Genomic DNA, 20,083 nt, shown 5'->3' with positions numbered 1-20,083 from the left:
ACAACAATTAAATCTCAAAAACATAATTAGCATAACGAAATTCGCATAAAACACACTTGTCGGCTCTTTGGCCGTGCGCCACCGCACCCGCCGTCCCGGTTCGCCGAAAAATTCAATTATTTTAAAAATTTTCAAAAATTACATAAATGAAGATCTCAATGAGTATAGAAACTTTCATACCTACGACCAAGACCAATTTGGCCTACAAAGGCTCCAATTTCATCAAAACCCATCGGAACCCTAGAATTTGGGTGTCATTAATTCGACTCCATAGCAACTCCGACGTCCTAACCAATGCATGGGCTTTGTTCCAGCTCTTAAGGGGAGTCTAATAGTAGTATTAATTTGATGGAATCATTTCAGAATTTGGGGAAACAAGGTCATGAGTTCATCGCATCCACCGGTGCGGTTTTCCCAAATCTAACTGAAGAGTCCAGAGAGCCAGAGAGCCGAAAATAGCCCAAAATCCGTCTCTAACCGAAAAATATCCCGCGAGGATGCTTTTCCAAAAAACAATACCAAACGGAAAAATGCATCAGTGATCCCACTGAAACTCTGTACCCACTCATCCTCTCTCTTCTCTCTCTCTCTCACAGACAAAACCCGTCAAATTCAGTCCTTCAATCCAAAATCTCCCCCAAAGAAAATGCAGGAAAAGAAATCAGACTCGGCCTGCAAAAACCCTAAGAAGGCCAATCTCCTCGACCACCACTCCATCTAACACACCCTCGACGAGTCCGTCACCGAGGTAGGTTACTCACTCTTCCCTCTCGATCCATTTTCCCTCTCCATTTTTTTTTTCTTTCAATTATTGGTTTTTTTTTTTTGTTGAATTTGTCACTGCCATTCGAACAGATCGTGACGGGGCCCGGATATGTGGAGGACGTGCGGATGAGCAATGTGAGGCTGTTTCTGGGCACCATCATCATCGCAATCGCTCTCTTCGCTCAGTTTTACAAGAAGAAGTTCCCCGAAAACCGAGATTTTCTCATCCTCTGCATCGTCTTATATCCTAGTTTATCTTGTTACTTGTGTTTGTATTTGTTTATATGCTTTGAGTTTCTGTTTGGTTGATGAGAAAACGCCTGATTTGTTTCCGAATTTTCGATTCGTGTTCTTTGTAGTGTTGTGTTGATGTTGGGTTCAAATGTGTTTGATCTTTGGCTCTTGGCACGTATATAGTCTTCAATGTGCTGTTGCAGCTGATCATATTCACCAAGGAGAAGAATGCCATTCTCTTCACGTATCCTCCCGCTGTATGTTCTCTTTTTTATTGGAAATGTCGCTACAAATGCTTGATAGCATGTTGATACTTTGCTTTTAGGTTACTAAATTTCGCCCGTATGTGAGCTGATGATAATTGCTAATCTAATTGCATACAGGAATGTGCTTTGATGAATTTGATATGAGCCTATATATTAGGACACACTATGTTTAGGTATCTTTATGTCTAGCTTCAGTTGTTATATCACTGTTGCATCCATCCGTACTCAATTTCCATAGGTTCGAGCTCAGGAACTCGTGACACTGTCCACAACCAATATCGAGTCGCCTTTAATGTGGGTGCAATCCTTCTTGGGCAGCCCATTGATTTCAAAGCTTTACCTTCTGCCACTGAATAGTTGTTCTATCACCTGCAATTTCGATTAGGGTGTTTGCTTGGTATTGTTTGACCGGAAATTGAGTGGTGACTTATTAAAGTCTAAAGGACCCGAATGTCTATATATGATAATTTATGATATATTCTTGTTCTTTGATGAAATGTATCTTCCCCTGTTGCTTGTTGTATATGCATTATGCAACCGGGACATGTCTCATACATTATGCTCAAATGCATCAAATCTTGCGTTCACGGTAGGGTGAAATATGAAAAAGTCTCTACTCAAATGCATCTTGAGAGTTTCTTGTTCCGTCTTGAGAATATATTCAAACTGACATTTCAGTTTTTCATCGTAAAACAGAATTACTCTTTCTTTTCTCACATATATGTTTTTTCTTATCAGTTGATTTGTATGATCTTATAGTTCCTTTTTCTTGTTAGTATTTACCATTTTGAACCGAACCCTATGCGTAAGCAATTTACGGTACTGTTTTCTTTTTGTACAATTTGATGAACAACTTCTATGTTGAACCACACAGGCTACACTGAAGTGTAATATGTATATTAATATATGATTGTTCCTACAATATTATGAGTTAGAACGCTCAATTAATGTCTAGTGTGTAGCTAAACTTTTGACGTGGTGAAAGTTTGTAAGATTTATTCAGCTGCAAATTATTCACGCAGGATTCGTTCACAAGCACTGGATTGGTGGTCTCTTCCAAATTGCCAAGATTCTCTGATATGTACTCTCTTGTGATAGCAAGTTCAGACCCCAAATCGATTTCTGCAAATCAACCAGCGCAGTTCACCAAGAATGTTACTCGGTGCTCTCTCTCTCTCTCACACACACACACACACACAAACGCGACGTGCACACGTACAAACCAAGACTCGAACATGCACTTCTGAAGACCATACTCGTGCATATATAGATGAACATACACCATAATCAGTATTTTTTTTCAAATTTGGGAACATTTCAGGTTCACCAAGGACGGAGTTTTGGTGGGGGGCCTCTTCTGGAAAGATGTCGAAGCACTTATAAACGAATATCAGAGAGAACCAAAGAAGAGGAAGTGATAGGAAGCTACTTCATATCGTCGTTGGTGGAGACGCCGGTTGGAACTGAAAGAGCTTTAGTTTAGCTGTCACATGATTGTAGATGCTTACCGTTGTTATTCATAGAAGTCTTCGGAGAATCTGTATCGTTAAAGGTCGACAGAGAAGGAGATTGAAGATGCTCCTAGTTAACGCAATTAATGCTGTATTGATACTCACCTCCAGTGTGGGCGCAAAAATGCGCACACAAGCAAAACTCTTACTATCGATATGTTGCTACCTCAAGCGAAATAAGTTGAGGTATCGACTTTTGTTGAAGGAAAAGTATTCATTCATTGATTAAACTCCAATTATTAAAATGTTATTTGTGTTTAAAATCGTATTTCATTGTGAATTTTTTTTTAACAAACGATATTTTACACTTAAAGGGGAAAGGGATGTGCTAGCAATAATGTGGTTCAAATTCGTTTTTGACGATAATCGAATCTAAGACCTCTTATTTATAAGTGAAGAAGAATATCATTAGATTATAGTACTAAGTGATTATTTCATTGTGAATAATTAGAAAAAGAAATATCATTAGAATAAAAGTTGGTTGCCAATACATCTAAAGATCATCTTCAAAGGAAATGTCACATCTTAAGTAGAATGTTGCACAATCAAATGTGAAGGTAGGAAGAGGCTCCAACCGGTATGTCAATCTTATGTGAATTGATATGTAAATTTGGGGTGTGACATCCACACATCTGTTTTACTTCTCATACACCATTTATTAATTTTTGTTATTTGATCTTTTTCAATTCATTCCATTTGACGATCGAAACTAAGAGAGTGTGTGAGAAGTAAAAAATGGTGTGTGAATAACACCCCATAAATTTTTGAAAACTTCTAAGGAGACTCTCTCAAAGTGGGACTGTCCAGACTCTCTGCCAGTTTAAGATTAATTTCCATGTCAACATTATATCACATTGTGGTAACATGAGGTATAAGAGAGTCCGTGAAGAGTCACACTTTTAAGAGAGTCTCTTTAACATTTGCTGTCAATTTTGACGTATGAAAATTGGTGCTATAAATTTTTTTTTATTATTTTATTGTGTAAGGCTCATTAATACATCAATTATAAATCTTAAAAATTTACTTTAGTTGCATTCTTCATAAAAATGGATCCTACAAATATCATTCATAATTTTTGTTTTTAACAAACTATATTATCTATACTAAAGGGTGAGAGAGTGAGCTAAGTATTTTTCTCTCAATAGGCTAGCAATAATATGGTTCAAATTCGTTTTTAGCAAGAATCGAACATAAGATCAATCAATTACAAGCAAACATGAATACCAATAGAAATATCATTCATAAATTATAACAAAAAGATATATGAGTTGGAGGAATAAAAAAATTTCATATATCACGTCAGTCATTAAATTAATATTTAACATTTATCATTTGACATCTTTATTGAAAATTCTCGAAATTAACAGTAAGCATTGATCGAATATAATTTTCTTAGGATAAATTATAAAGAAAGGAATAAGAAGAAAGAACCAAAACCATATAAATTAATATTTGTTTTGTTGTTAAACCGTCGCATCCAACGCGCACGCTAGCAGCCACCCTCTTATACGACGCCGCCGGAGCTCACTCGCTTTCAGTTGCTGAATCAAATGACCATGATCCTCTAAGCGACTGACGTGGCAGAGTGGGCTCCCCTCCCTACTCCCAATGAACACGGGTCCTACATGAGGTTGATTAGCTGACGTGGTGCCTATGCAGACACGCCCGGATCTGAAGACCGTGCACAAAACCGAATTTGATAGACAGCTTTCAAGTCCGCCTAATATAATCGTCCAATCCCCTTCCAAGTTCCAGCTTTTATGAGGTAGATTGTCTGCCCTCATTCTTATTTTATTTATTTATACGATTACAGTTAAATCATGTTAACATTTTATTTTTTTATTATTTTTTGTTTTATTATTTTTATAAAAAAATTAATATAAAATATTGACGTAACTTAACACGGCATAAATAGAAAGAGATAAGAAGTGCATCTGTTAGGGCAAACAATCTGTCTCCTTTATAAAAATCGACCCCATTGCCTTTTGTGCAGGTGAGTTTTTTTCTTCTCTCTCTAAAATATCCTACTTATCTCTCTCTCTCCCTCCTCACCCACGGAATCGGCAATTCAATCTTCCTTTCCGGATTCAATCTCAATCGGCTCCGGGGCTTCCGATTCAGATTTGGAAACCAAAATTAAAAAATTAAATTAAATTTAACAAAAAGAATTGAATTCGATTTGGGTTTCAAATCTATCAAGGCGATTTGAGATTTCTAGGAAATTTCCCCAATTATTTGCGATGACTAACCATGGGGTCCGAGATTTACACACGAACGATGAGATCGATTGCGTTGGGGATCAATCGAACGGTGGGGAATTGGAGAACTCGTCGGCTTCGAACGGTGTGGGGGGCTCCGGCGCTGGACCGGCGTCGAGGAGTGAGACTGGGCTTGAGGAGCGGTTGACGGGGATACTTGTTGACGAAGGAGATGGAGATCTGTTGCTCCAGCAGAGCAATCGGGAGGACCGCGTTTTGCAGTGGCTAGAAGCGCTTGATATGCAGGTTATGGGCGCGTGTCGCGCCGACGAGAGGTTGAAGCCGCTGTTGAAGATGAACGCCTCGAATGACGTCGCAGAGGATCGATTGTTAGCTCAATTGAGCCAGGTATGATAGAAGTGGTCAAACTTGATTGAATTGAAGCTCTGTTTTTACCATTCATTGGTTTTTGGTGAATTGGGGGAATTTGCTGGTGAAAATCTGTCGAAATGTTGGAACAATTTGGGGTTATGGATTATTGTTTTCTGGTTTTGCAAATTGATGATCTCACAGTTTGTGTTTGATGAATAGCATTTCGAGCCAGCGGAAGTTGGAATGCTAGCGAGGTGCTTTTGTATACCTCTCGTTTCTATTCGTGTGGGGAAGATAAACAAGCAAGGGACTCTCTTGTGCCCTACTGCTGCTAGGTAAACATCCCTTGGTGCTCTTGTTTCGTGTGCTTGTTTGTGTGAAATGTTGTTTGTAATTGATTATTATTATTTTTTTGGCTTGTTTATATAGTTGAAAGAACTGATTGTCTGTGCATTTAGATACCTTTGCCGGAAATCATCGACTTTCGATTTAATTGCTGTGTTTCTATGTTTGCTTTCCCCCATTCATTTTACTGAAAAATTTCATGTCTGGCAATTCGCTCTCGTATGATGATGTTGCAGTGGTGTATATCATGTATATATAAATCATCGACTTCAGATACCTTTATTCATTGTTTTGCTGACGTATGATTGAACTGGGGTTAACCCAGAATCATATTCCGAGTCTGGTCTCTTCCACTCGATACTTTATTTAATATTGGGGAAAAAGCTATTTTTGATATGAAACTAAATAATTATCGGCCATATAAGATATCTCGATGACTCTACTCGTATTGGCCTGATATTATGATGCATATATGATAATTCAAATATGTGTTAGACCTGTTATAGTGTGTTACTTAATACAGTCATGCTTCTAACATTTCATGCAGCCAGCTGGGTTAAAATATTCCTGATGTTAGTAATGTCTGATGTTTCGCAGTTAATCAAACATTTAATTTATGCCTGTAAGTTCATATTTGTACAATGCATAGAAGTATTAGTTGTGTGCTTGTGCATGTTTGATTTTTATCCATTCATGTAGCGTGTGGGACACTGGACTGCATTTTTCATGTTGATTATAACTTAAGCGAGTAATAGTCTCTGTGGTTCTTTGTATGCATGCATTTTAATTGGTCATGTTTAGAGAATGATTTAGGAAAGTTCACTTAAGATAGTTTTGAATATTGTTTCAGATAATTATAAAACTAAGTGGAGCAACTCTTTGCAGTGTATATTTGTTAGTTATAATTTTATCCGAGAAATTGATTGGAAAGCTCTCTGTCTCTCTCATATCGGTTGGGACATACTTTAGTTACCTTACCTAACATACTGATTTTTATGGATCATCGAATGGAAATGGGATCCGGAATAATGAACAATGGGGTTTCACCTATATAGACTGAATGTTCAATTACAAGATTGAATGCGAGAGGACATTCTTAGGTCAAATGTCCTTTTTGTTTTGGCTTCTTCCTTAAGAAAACATCATAATCTTCAAAAGCTTACTGTGTCATTTATAATGTTCATGCCAAAAAATCATAAACTAGAGTCAAGATGGTAGATATTTTGGATCACCAAAGTTAGCATATAATTAAGTATGACAAAATTTTTGGAGTCATGAATCCCTGATTGTGGATTTAGAGGGTAGTCGCACTCGCATATTGTGGTAGCCATGGGAAATACCATCATATTAACCATGTTTGACTTGCGGATTTCTATTTGTTGTAAAAAAGTACTACATCTTGGTGTCACTTTGTACTGCATGGTGGTTTTTGCAGTCAGACTTGGAGAGACGTTCTGGAGGTTAGTTTTAATGATGTACTTGTTAAATCAGTTTATGTGTGAAGAAAGGGACATCTGTTCACAATGTTTAAGCAGAATGATTTCAAATGAAGCATATACTTTCCATTGAATGCTCTTTGTTCTGCATTTGTTGCTACTTATCATTACCTATTAGTCTTTTGTTCATAAATCAATTTATGGCTATTCTGATATTGTTTGTTGTTCTTATTTACTTTTACTATTTAATATCATTGGCATGTATCGTTAACTTTAACTTGCGGGTGAATTAAGACGTTAGTGTTTACACAATAACAATAGTTGAGTTGAAGGAATTTCGATAATAGTATTGAGTTTGTGAACAAATCTTATGTTGTGAGGAGTGTATCTTTAGTAACTAATGTTTTCGTAGGTATAGTGGAGTATATTTTAGCTTATTAATAGTGACAATGTGTTCATCTTCCAAGTAAATATGTCTTTTGACTTGTAGGTTATGTGGGAGTATTCTAATATGATCTCTGAAATAAGAGGAAGTAAAGGTAGTTTCATGATCCTATATATTATATAGTTTGCTGCTGCTTTTTAACTATAAATGATTGACATTTTGATGGAAATCAAAATTGAGCGTGACTGGTTGTTGTGTTTCAGAGTTATGTCATTTCTGCCTACCGTCTTCCAGAAGTTTGTTTGGTTCTGCAAGCATATGTTTCTGTATTAATATCAAGCTATTCGTAACTGAATTGGACATTAACGTACTACTTTATGTTTTACTTTCTTCCAGTCATGGTGTATTGAAGCGTGTTACTTGAATTTTTTCTGTTTATTTGTATATTTACATTTTACAGACAAACGTTTATGTGAAATGCTTTTGGTTGATAGAAGTACAATTATCTCATAACCCATTTATCAGTGGAAAACAGGAAGATATACCTTTTTGCATTGGTTGTGTACTGTAGATTTATGCTGGCCATTGGCAAGCTTAACTTTTGGATATGAAACTCTTTAGTCATCGGGTTTTCGGAATTTTTAGCTTCAAGATACAAAATTATTGACGTTGATACATCTCTAAATAATAGTTTTTGTGATGGCTATTTTAAAGGGCTTCATATTTTAACTTTCAAGGCAAATGTTTTTCGTGATCCTGCTTGGTGATTTGTTTTCTTAGAAAGGAAAACAGATGCCATTTTTTGTGAGGCCTTCAAATTGTTTTGGATTCTTGTCGATGAAAACACAAAGGGAAAAAACGAAATAATTTTATTAGTTGAGTAAGTACAATTAAATTAATATTGAGTGATCGTGCCTATTCAATCTTAGTGTTCACATGCTTAGCTTTCTTCCTCTCCTTTGAAACTAGCAAAGCATAACTGTCTGGCTAATGTAGTTTCTGGTTGAGGAGTTGTGTTTATTTATATATTGTTTATATACACACACACTGTTTCTAAGCTTTTGTTATCTTTTTATGTTGTCTCAGGGGCAATTTAAATCTTACTGTTTTGCCAACTTCAAATTTACGCCTTTCATTCGTTGGGGATGATGGTCGTATAGATAGACTGTGCACCTTACATAACAAATCCCAGTGCTTTGCTGTAGAAATCAATGAAATTCCAGCAGACAATTCCGGCCGGTCTTTCCTTATTAAAATCCCAGATGGCCAGATTTTATACTTTTGGTGCTCTGAGACATCACGACTTTTGGGAATTGAATTGCTTTCAAAGGTATGCTAAAGTATAGAAATTACATAAGATTGATTGATATATTTGGTTCCAGCAGTAGTTTTAACTCAATGTAAATTGTTTGTGTATTCGTCTGGTAATGTGGTTGCTAATTGATTTTTCACCCCTGTAACAGATGAAGGATCTGCTCAAGAGGAAGCCCTCCATAGCTGAGTTAACTGGAATCGGTGAATCTCGCCTTGGTTGCTTTGCAACTCACCTACGTTCCTATCTGGTGGGCTCAACAGTAGGTGGCAGTGTGTCAAGTTCTGCAGGCTCACCTTCTGATTTGGATACCACCACAGAACCATCTGATACAGCTCAAGATGGACAATTCTCATCCGCATCATCAAAATCCCTGCGTTCCCGACATGGTGTCAATCAGTCCATGAGGGCAAATTCATCATTTCAGGGTAGCCTGAGTCCAAGGTCAAGTTCCTTCAAAGATCTGCCCAGAACCTTGTCTTTTCTGAGGAATATTACCAGGGAGAAGTTAAGGAGGCGAGGCAACATCTTAGTTTCAGCCATTGACAACCCAACAATTGCTTCACCAATCACAATCGATTCATCTTGTTCAAATCATGCTGAAAGTGACAGTTGTCCGGAAACTAGTAGAAGTTGCTCGTTGTCATCTTCAAGTTTCCTAGAGTCGCTAGGGAAATTGGCTCGTCCACCGACCCTGAACCCTACATCACAAGTTCCTTACATGGTTACCCCTCTGTTATCTCCTTACTATTGTTGGTGCCCTCCAGGTTCATCGGATTTGCAGTACTCACCAGAACATCCTGAACTCCCCCGCTCATCGATGGAATCAGCTTTGCTTCCACCACTTTCATCTTTATTGCCGCCCAATATGCCCTCTAGCATGTTGTCAATAAAACCACATCTTAATATGGCCGATTCCCCCTTGCTTGATTTCCCTGCATTTTTCCCAGACCCACTGGTTAGGCTACCAAGGCCAACTTCTCAGCAGATCCCAACTTTCACACCCTTGATGTGCGACCCAATTGTTCACATTCCAGTCATCGATATTTGCTCGTCGGGTCAAGGATACTTGGTCAGCGCTGGTCCCACTATTTCAACAGGAATATCTCCCCTGCACTCAAAGCTTGCGAACATTCCTGAAACTGATTCTATGCTGGAGAAAGGTGCCAGAGAGACACTGCGACTTCTAATCAGTGGTTCGACCCAGAATAGCTCACAGCTGATAGATGTATTGCCTGCTATGCTATCAAATGCACATGAGAATCGAAACATGCTTGTTACTGGGAGCCGGGGTCTCTACAGTGGAACCAGGGACGTTGACGTGATTGCAAACAGCATCGCAGCCATGGGTCTGGTTTCACTGCCTGGGATATCGAATATGGCTAGTGTTTTAGATAATTCTAGCAGTCGCGACAGTTTTAATATACAGGAAGAGGGATCAAGTGGGCTAGATGGACCTTGTTCGGAAGATAAAGGTACCGCCTTTTGTTCGGATTTTAGGGTAAAGAGGGCTGATGAATAATCGAATGGTGTCTGTCTGTTGTTTCGTTATGTAGGTCAGTGTTTTTCAGTTTTACAGAACGTAGATATAGGTTGCTGTAGTTTTGGGCGTTGGAAGTGTAATTAGAGCCCCCCTCCGGCCTATGGCCTATGGCTTTGTTTCATATTGTGCCTCCATTGTTAGGTGTTCATGATTAGAAATTTGAATGAATGAAATTTGAATTTTGAACCGTCCTGTGCCGATAATCTTTCCCTTCTTGTTCCCTTGTTCTTGCTGTGCTGTGATTTTGGGAGAAATAAGAGCGCTTTCAGATTACTACATGAGCTGTTATTTCAAATCTCAATGATTCGTTTGCTCCAGAAACTGACTTTGAGTCCGACTTTGCCTCCTCGAACTATAAAGCCGTCACTTAATTTCCTGATTCCGTCTCACGGGACAATTTTATCGCAATTATTGAACAATATTTTCTGACTTCTTGAGCCGTGGCCTGATTTAATTCAAAATGCGCTCTTAGAGCAAGTTCACCGCGAGGGGATTGCTTGGCACCCAGCACTCAAAACAGGCCGATCTTGTTAACTTTTTGCGGTTGATCTTCTTTAGAGCACCTCCAATGGGGGCTTTATTCTCCATGAGACTACTACATTTCAAGCTTTAGAGAGAAATTTCATGTCTAATGAGCCGAAAAATGGTGCTAAATTCACCACTGGGGCTAGCAACTTCATTTCTTGAGTAGCATAGAATTGGGCTACATCTAGCCCCAAAAAACAGTGGGTTCGACAAAACAAGTAGCAACCCACGTGAGCAAAATTTGATCACTCTCTCTCCACTTGGGGAAATTTTATTTAAACTCATGCATCCTCTTTCTATACCCAACTTAAATTTTAAATGTTAATTGTCTATTTTACCATATTACATAATTACTATTAAGTACCAAATAAAATTAATAATAAAACTCAAATTTATCAATAAACCCACACACTATAATTAAACACTAGCATCATTCTATGTTATTGATCGATAGTGATTTTGAAGTTTTAAATCCTCCAATTAAGATATGACTCGATTTATGGATATTTTATTTGTTTGATTTAACTTTTTTTTCGGAGTTTACAAGATGAGTATTTGGGTTTCAATTTTTTTCCATCAATCCCGCTTAGTACCCTTTGTTAAACTTGCTGCAACAACAAATTGTTGCAGACACTCTCCCGGTGTCTATCTGCACCCCAAAACGAAAACACTCTCCAATACGATTTCTGCTGCTGCTGCTAGTACATGTATAGCTGCTGCTGTCCTGTGTCCACATGCCCTCCAATACGATTTACATTCACCCGTGCATGCATATAATGATGTTGTTGGTACATGTATGGATGCTGCTGTCCTGTGTCAACATGCCCTCCAATACGATTTACATTCACCCGTGCATGCATATAATGCATACAACACGAGCCCAAATGTTGCAAGTCAAATGCAATTAGTTTTTAGCACACTTGAGGCTAGCTGAACATTCATTTTCTTAATTGAGAATGTTATGTGTTTAAAATCAAGCCCCTTGCCCTTGTGGCGATTTCAGTTCTGTAGTCTGCGTGTTGCTAATCTAATTTCTGCAATCTGTTTTTAGATGGTATCGAACCAAATTAGGCTCTGCCGTAGAATATGTGATAAGGAATTGACTGTGATGACCGAAAAATTATTTGCTTGTGCAGGTTGAGTCCACACTGGCCCAGAATATAGCGGTTCGGTGTCAAGAACAGATGACATGCGGCCCGTATTTTTACATTAGTAGTATGTGAATCTGCATGGCCTACACCTTTTCCACTTTAGAATGGAAAACAGGGGGAAATACTATAGCCTCGTAATCGAATTTTACCGAACCTTGCATGATACCCTTTCAAAAGCTCAAATCATTGGATGGCTGCACAATGTCATTAATAGAGTGAAGAGTCAAATGAGTGTAAAGATAAATTTGCATATTGAATTAGGTTTGTAAGGGTATTTTAGATAGTAAATTTGGGTTTAAAGAGATATTGATAGTTTAGTTAAAAATCAAAGGAAAATTAATGAAAATGGCTTGAAAACTTTGAGTTTTAATGATAAGGACAAAATAAAGGGTAAAGTGAATAGTACCAGGATTGACTTTTTAGTGTAAAAATGTGGTTTTTCGTTAAAGTGAACAGTACCGGGTGCTTTTCGTTAAAGTTCCCAAAAATCAAATGGGTGCAAAAAGTAAGTTGAATGTAGAAAGAGGTTACATGAGTTTAAATAAAATTTCCCATCCACTTGTGAATACACTTATATTCTCCTTTATTCTTTTTTTTTTAATTTTTTTTCTTGGCTAATTAATGATTGTTTTAAATTTCATCATAATTAAAATTTCAATTGATTTAATGTTCGTGGGCATTGGTGGGTGAAATTTTCAAATAATTTTTTTTTCTTTCAAAATTGTATGATACTAATTTACCAATTGATGCTAGGTAAATTGTTTTGTTGTACGTGAAAATCAAATCATTTCAGAGGACGAAGTAGGAGTTTGTATCTGTCAACGGATAAGATTGAGATAAGAGAAACTAATCTAACGAACAGTTCATAAGTGATGAAATCTAACTTTGTCATAATTTGAACTTTTTGAGGTTGAAAGGTTCATAAAAAATAAAAAATCAAGATAACACGTCCAAAAATCAATTTAACAAAAGTTCACAAAAAAAAAAAATCGTATAATCAAATTACTATATAAATAAATGGATTTTTATCACAAATGGTCCCTAAAATTGACCTACCTCATCAAGATGGTCCCTGAAATTGAAAATCAATCAATGTAGTCCCTGAAAATAGGTGTCACAAATCAATCTAGTAATTCTGTTACATTTTCGTCAAAAATTCGGTTATGTGATGACATGGCACATAACTAGATCCCACAAGTCTAATTCATTACTGCCACGTGGATTAAAAATATTTAAATAATTAATATATAAAAAAAAGGGAAGATGCGTCAAGTGGGGGAGCAGATTCGGAACCAGATGGAGGAGGTGTGGCGGTGGGGGATGGAGGAGATTTTTCTGGTGCTTCTCCTTGTGGTGCTAGTGGAGAATCGGACGAAGGGGACAGGACATCAGCTGGAGGAGGTGGGGACTCTCTGGATTTAGGTGGAGGTGAGGTGAGGCTTCTGCTGGAGGTGTTGGGGAAGATTTGGGAGGGGGAAACCTCTGATGGAGTTGGTGGGGAAGCGCATCTGGTGGGTGTTCTGACGTAGCCGAAGGAGAGGCAGCTGGTGGAGAAGTTTTTAGTGTGCATGCATATGCGCATGTGCTAGTGTGTGTCTATGTACAATTAGTTTTCTGTGTGAATTTTTAGTATAGGTGGGAAACGGTGAGGAATTTATGCATTTGCTTGTAAATTTTCTGTTCTTTGGAAGATTTATTTCACATCCATACATCATCAGGAGTGTCTTGAATGCTTTTGCTTTGAAGTAGGAATCGTATTTGAAACTTACATATGAACTTAAATTGTTTCTATTATGCGCAGACGATTAATGTTATTGGAGATAGAGGACTAGAAGTTCTTGCTCGGAGTTGCAAGAGACTAAGGAGGCTCCGAATTAAGCGGGATGCAGATGAGGACGAAGACTGCCTTGTTTCCCAACGGGGTCTGACGGCCCTGGCACAGGGATGCCTAGAGCTTGAATACTTGGCTGTTTATGTATCGGACATCACCAATGCATCTCTGGAATACATTGGTACTTACTCCAAAAATCTCTGTGATTTTCGCCTTTTCTTGCTTGACCAAGAAGAGACGATAACAGTTTTGCCACTTGACAATGGGGTTCAAGCGCTTTTGAGGGGAGGCCAGAAGCTTCGAAGGTTTGCTCTGTATCTCCGTTCTGGGGGGATGACTGACCTCGGACTGAGTTACGTTGGCCAGTACAGTCAGAATGTGAGATGGATGCTTCTGGGTTATGTTGGGGAATCTGATGCAGGGCTTTTGGAGTTCTCAAAGGGTTGCCCTAGCCTGCAAGAATTGGAAATGAGGGGTTGCTGCTTCAGCGAGCGTGCACTCGCTGATGCAGTAATGCAACTGACTTCCCTTAGGTACTTGTGGGTTCAGGGGTACACAGTATCTGCTACTGGTCGCGACCTTTTGGCAATGGCTCGCCCGTTTTGGAATATCGAGTTGTTTCCTCCCAGAAGAATTGATGTTCCTGATCAGCAGGGGGAGGCACATCCACCCCAATATACTTGCATACTACTCAGTTGCTGGACCGAGAACAGATTTCCCTCATACCCTAATCAGATAATCTTAATCGTTTACTAGTTCTTGTGCTCCCGTTTAGGGTTTCTGACACAATTACATTAATCAAATGATTAATCAGAATTTGAGGGGAATTGTACATTGAACAAGACAGCACATCCCGCCGCACACGAAAGCAGCCTCCAAAAAAATTATTAGGAATTAATTTCTCATAAAAGGAATATAATAAGTGGTAGCTCTATCCGCAAGTGGCCCTCTACTACAGTTGTGGAGAGGAGTGTTGCCTTTGCATCACGTGTGGGTTGAACCCAGTCGGCTTTCTAATATAACATTTAATTTAACAAATCTATCGTTTGACAAAAAAAAAAAATCTCTCTCCAAATTACACGGAGGGTTTCGTAATAAAACATCATACTTAGATAGGTTCACGGCCTTACTTCATCATTAAGTGAAATAAAATGGTGAAGTTAGAAACAACAACTTCAGTAGTTGTACCCTTTATGACGATTTCCGTAGAAAAATAAAGGAAAAATGATTTTTGTGTACTCTTTTTTTTTGTCCACACCCTTGTTTCATTTATTACAACAAAGTATCCACCATCTTCGTCTACGTACCAAAAAGGGGTAAAAAGGAAGAAGAGTACTGATTCGTTTACTGGAAGAAGTTAATTTTGGGGTTCATTTACTGGAATTTGCTATGGTAATGATGAGGAGGAGGAGGAGGACTTGTTACATAGGCATGTCGATTTCAAAATCCCCAACTTGATGAGGAGGACAACGACTCATTCGTTTCTGTCGTCGACAATATATTTCAACCAAATAAGTTAGCCATTTGTGGGAGTTAGCTAGGGCAACTTTCGACTTTTATATTGCATATCATTTTTCCAACATGATATTGTGTGTAAATTTGTAGCCGAAAAAGAAGAAATATTGTGTGACAATTTTTCGTCGTGAGAGGACTAAAATGTTTAGGGTCTAGTACATGCGCAAATAGGATTGAAATCACTTAAAATACTTGTAATAGTACAAGGTAATCGTAGTCATCGACGGAATCAGCTTTGCTTCCACCACTTTCGTATTATTACAGCCCAATGTGCCCTCGAGCATGTTGTCAACAAAACCACATCTTAATTTGGCCGATTCCCCCTTGCTTGATTTCCCTGCATTTCTCCCAGGTCCACTGGTTAGGCTAGCAAGGCCAACTTCTCAGCATATCCCAACTTTCACACCCTTGATGTGCGACCCAATTGTTCACATTCCAGTCATCGATATTTGCTCGTCGGGTCAAGGATACTTGGTCAGCGCTGGTCCCGCTATTTCAACTGCAATATCTTCCCTGCACTCAAAACTTGCGAACATTCCTGAGACTCATGCTGGAGAAAGGTGCTAGAGAGACAATGCGACGACTTCTAATCAGTGGTTCGACCCAGAATAGCTCACAGCTGATAGATGTATTGCCTACTATGCTAACAAATGCACATGAGAACCGAAGCATGCTTGTTCCTGGGAGCCGGGGTCTCTACAGTGGAACCAGGGACGTTGACGTGATTGCAAACAGCATCGCAGCCATGGGTCTGTTAAAGTTCGATTAGTTATTTTGTAGATGAAGGAGGAGTAGTAGGAATAAGGAATGAGAAGCAGATCAAGGCAATGGAGAGAAGATTTTGATGGTGGTGCTCTCTCTGTACTAACTTGCAGAGAGAGATCTATATATGTATTCCTTCACGCACACACACTGTGCACACCGGATGGGTTACAAAGTATATCAGAAAGATGATCTCAGCCACACATCTAGATGGATACAAAGAGATCTTTACACCTGTTACTAAGATCCTTTTACAATATGAGCCCTACACTTGTTGAAATTACCAAAGTGAATACACAATTAAATACAAGGCTTATTTACTTCTAATTTCAAAGTAAGCTCAATAGCTTATACACTAACACTCATCTTTAAGCTTTGAGCTGATATAACTCCAAGTTTGTCCCTAAGATAGTTGAATCTCTCATTCGGCAAGGCTTTGGGAAGATGTCTTCCACTTGTTCTTTGGTAGGACAGTAGACCAAATCAATTATCCCTTGTTGCAAGGCATCCTTGATGAAGTGATATCGCCTGTCGATGTGTTTTGTCCTCTGATGAAACACGGGGTTCTTAGCTATTGAGATTGCAGATGTGTTGTCACATTGCAAGGGAGTGCATCTGCTTGTAGCTCTCCAAAATCGTCCAGGACGAATCTGAGCCATATAGCCTGAGCTGTGGCTTTAGAAGCACTTATGTACTCGGCTTCTGCAGTAGAAAGAGCAACACAGTTTTGTTTCACAGAGGCCCATGAGAACACTCCACTTCCAAATAAGAAGGCATAGCCTGAAGTGCTTTTGCTGTCTTCAAGTGATCCTTCCCAGTCACTATCGCAAAAACCAACCAAGACTGCCTTCTTGCCTTTCTCATACTTCAAGCCATAGTCCAATGTTCCTCTAACATATCTGAGCACCCTCTTAGCTGTTCCATAGTGTTTATTTGTAGGACAATCCATATATCTGGCTAGTAAACTAGCTGCATACATTACATCTGGCCTTGTGGCAGTAAGGTACAACAGACTTCCAACAATTTTCCTATACTGCTCCTCATTTGCTGCACCACTCCCATCATCCTTGCTTAATTTTTCAGGAGCAATGAGAGGTATGGAAACATGTTTGCACTCTTTTAGACCAAATTTATCCAATAAGGAAGAAGCATACTTCTTTTGGTGAATAAAGATGTTTGTATCTGTTTGTATTACTCCCATCCCCAGAAAATGATGAAGTAACCCGAGGTCTGTCATTTCATATTTAACTTTCATGTCTTTTTTGAACTCATTCAGCATTTCCTGATTATTCCCAGTGTATACTATGTCATCAACATAGATAGAGACAATTAGAATATCCTTATCTCCCATTGTCTTAGTATAGAGAGTTGCTTCACTCAAGCTCTTTATGAACCCACACTGAGTGAAGTAACTATCAATCTCCCCATACCAGGCTCTAAGTGCTTGCTTTAACCCATACAAAGCCTTATACAGCCTGTAGACTTTATCCTCCTTGCCATCAATCACAAATCCCTCAGGTTGTTCAACATAGACTTCTTCATGCAATTTTCCATTAAAAAATGCAAATTTAACATCAAGTTGATATAATTTCTAGCTTCTCTGTGCAGTAAGAGCTATCAAAGTTCGGATTGTGTCCAATCTTGCAACCGGGGCAAAAGTCTCATTGTAGTCAATTCCTGGTTTCTGCACATACCCCTTGGCAACTAGTCTTGCCTTGTTCTTTTGGATTGAACAATCCAAGTTCAACTTGGTTTTGAATACCCATTTCACTCTAATAACATGTTTATCACTTGGTCTATATACCAATTCCCAAGTCCCATTCTTCTCAATCATGGACAATTCTTCTTCCACAGCTTTTACCCAAGTCTGATCTTGTGCAGCTTCTTCGAATTTTTCAGGTTCCACAATACAGAGATTGCACTGTGCCATAATATCATTTATGTTCATTTCACTAGGGTGTGATCAAATGACTGAGAAATCTGCACAGATTCATGAGTGCTACATTCTGGTTCCTCAACATAGAATAGTGGACTAGAATCAGAGGGACTTTCTTCAGCTTCCCTCAACTCATTTGCATTCATAGTAGTTTGATCTTCAGAATGATTCTGAATGTAAGTCACAGCTACATCCTTCTCTGAACTTTCCTTCCAAGTCCATGTCATTGTTTCATCAAAAACTACATCCCTTGACAGAATTAGTTTCTTAGTACATGGATCAAGTACTCTATATCCCTTCTCACATGTAGTATATCCAACAAAGACACCTTTAACACTCTTAGCATCCAACTTTTGTCTTGTCTCAGATGGTACATGTACATAGCATACTGATCCAAACACCTTTAGATGACCAACCCCTGGTTTTCTGCCATTGTAAGCCTTAAATGGTGTTAAATTATTGAGTGCTTTTGTAGGTGATCTGTTCAAAATGTACACAGCTGTGTGTACTGCTTCTGCCCACAGAAAGTATGGCATGCTTTTATCATGAAGCATTACCTTAGCCATTTCTACAACTGTTCTATTCTTCTTCACCACTACTCCATTTTGCTGTGGAGTATAGGCCATAGATAGTTGTCTTTAAATCCCTTCATTCTCAAAGAAATCATTGAATTCATTTGACACAAACTCTCCTCCTCTATCACTCCTTAGGCACTTTATTTTGAGACCTTTTTGTAATTCCACCATAGCTCTAAATTTCTTGAAACAGGTTAGAGCCTCAGATTTTTTCCTCAGAAAATAGACCCACGACATTCTAGTATGATCATCAATGAGAAGCATGAAATACTTATTTCCAGCAACAGATTCAGTTTTCATAGGGCCACACAGATTAGTATGTATAAGCTCCAGGGGTTATTTGCTCTCCAAGCTTGCTCTTTTGGAAACCAGTCACGATGTTGTTTTCCCAACTGGCACCCTTCACACACACCCTTAGTATCTTCAAGTTGTGGAAGACCATGCACCATTTCATGCTCCCTAAGTTGTTTAAGGTTCCTGAGATTTAGATGCCCTAATCTCTTGTGCCAAATCCAGGTAGAATCTGGACCAATACTAGCATTCAGAGCAAACTGAGTATTTTTCAATAGGGAGAGAGGATAACACCTATTTTCCTTCTTCCTTACTTTGATGACAAGAGTCTCCAGTGAAGGTCCATCAAACACACTGCACATGTTTCCTCCAAATAATAGGTAGTATCCACGCTCATCCATTTGCCCCACACTTAGTAAGTTTTCTTTCAACCCGGGCAAATGCATGACTTCCCTGATGTACTTCTTTCCTTTATTTGTATCAATTTCCAAAGAACCCATTCCTACAACATTTACCAATTCACCAGTGGGCATTTGAACCTTTCCAGTAACATTAGTTCTTATATTAACAAGAAGATCTGCATTCCCTGTCATATGATTGCTGCACCCGCTATCAATATACCAGTCTCCATTCATTTTGTTTTCAGAAATTGCACTGTTGGCATAGAACAGATTTACAGTAACTTTTGTTTGATTGGCACAATTTGCCTTCTGAATGACCTTGCCTGTTGTGCATTCCCTGGCCCAATGTCCAAACTTATCATAATTATAACATTTAGGCTTCCCCTTATACCTACATTCACCAAAATGAAATTTGGAACACACTTTACACTGTGGTTTAGCTGTATCTTGCTTCATATACCCAGAAGAAGTTGAATTCTGTGTAGGATTAGTGAATGACATTCGTTGAAACTTAGACTGAGACTCTCATTTCTTTCCCTTCGAATTCAAGTGCTTATATGATTTGAATGTACCAGACTGAGCATTACTACTGGTTTGCCCTTTTTGAGTCACAAAGAGTGAGGCAAAAACCCTTTCAGTGGTATCAACACTATGCAAATCAAATCGTTGTTCTTGACTCTTCAAAATTGCTACAACTTCCTGCAGTTTTACAGTCGCTAAGCACTTGGT

At 38.6% G+C, this 20,083-nt stretch overlaps 2 protein-coding genes, 1 long non-coding RNA gene and 1 pseudogene across 3 annotated transcripts; all 4 read left to right on the top strand.

Annotated features, from left to right (window-relative positions):
• Positions 1-373: 373 nt before the first annotated feature.
• Positions 374-3,021, top strand: LOC103455100 (signal peptidase complex subunit 2). The gene is made up of 5 exons (XM_070824889.1): positions 374-748; positions 856-1,007; positions 1,175-1,256; positions 2,288-2,427; positions 2,587-3,021. Exons 2-5 carry the CDS (start codon positions 892-894, stop codon positions 2,681-2,683), a joined length of 435 nt encoding a protein of 144 aa, XP_070680990.1. The 5' UTR covers positions 374-748; positions 856-891; the 3' UTR covers positions 2,684-3,021.
• A 1,694-nt stretch (positions 3,022-4,715) lies between these two features.
• On the top strand, positions 4,716-10,553 carry LOC103455097 (uncharacterized). The gene is made up of 4 exons (XM_008394694.4): positions 4,716-5,382; positions 5,566-5,681; positions 8,599-8,842; positions 8,976-10,553. Exons 1-4 carry the CDS (start codon positions 5,017-5,019, stop codon positions 10,344-10,346), a joined length of 2,097 nt encoding a protein of 698 aa, XP_008392916.1. The 5' UTR covers positions 4,716-5,016; the 3' UTR covers positions 10,347-10,553.
• On the top strand, positions 7,532-8,008 carry LOC139197454 (uncharacterized). Its single transcript, XR_011582890.1, has 2 exons — positions 7,532-7,666; positions 7,776-8,008. It is a non-coding gene; the product is annotated as an uncharacterized lncRNA (long non-coding RNA).
• A 1,118-nt stretch (positions 10,554-11,671) lies between the features above and the next one.
• On the top strand, positions 11,672-14,690 carry LOC139197809 (coronatine-insensitive protein 1-like; annotated as a pseudogene).
• Positions 14,691-20,083: the final 5,393 nt, after the last annotated feature.

This window comes from Malus domestica, chromosome 07, assembly GCF_042453785.1.
Source record: "Malus domestica chromosome 07, GDT2T_hap1".
NCBI lineage: Eukaryota > Viridiplantae > Streptophyta > Magnoliopsida > Rosales > Rosaceae > Malus > Malus domestica.
Note: the sequence above shows the minus strand (reverse complement) of the source record. Positions and strands in the feature narration are given on the sequence as shown.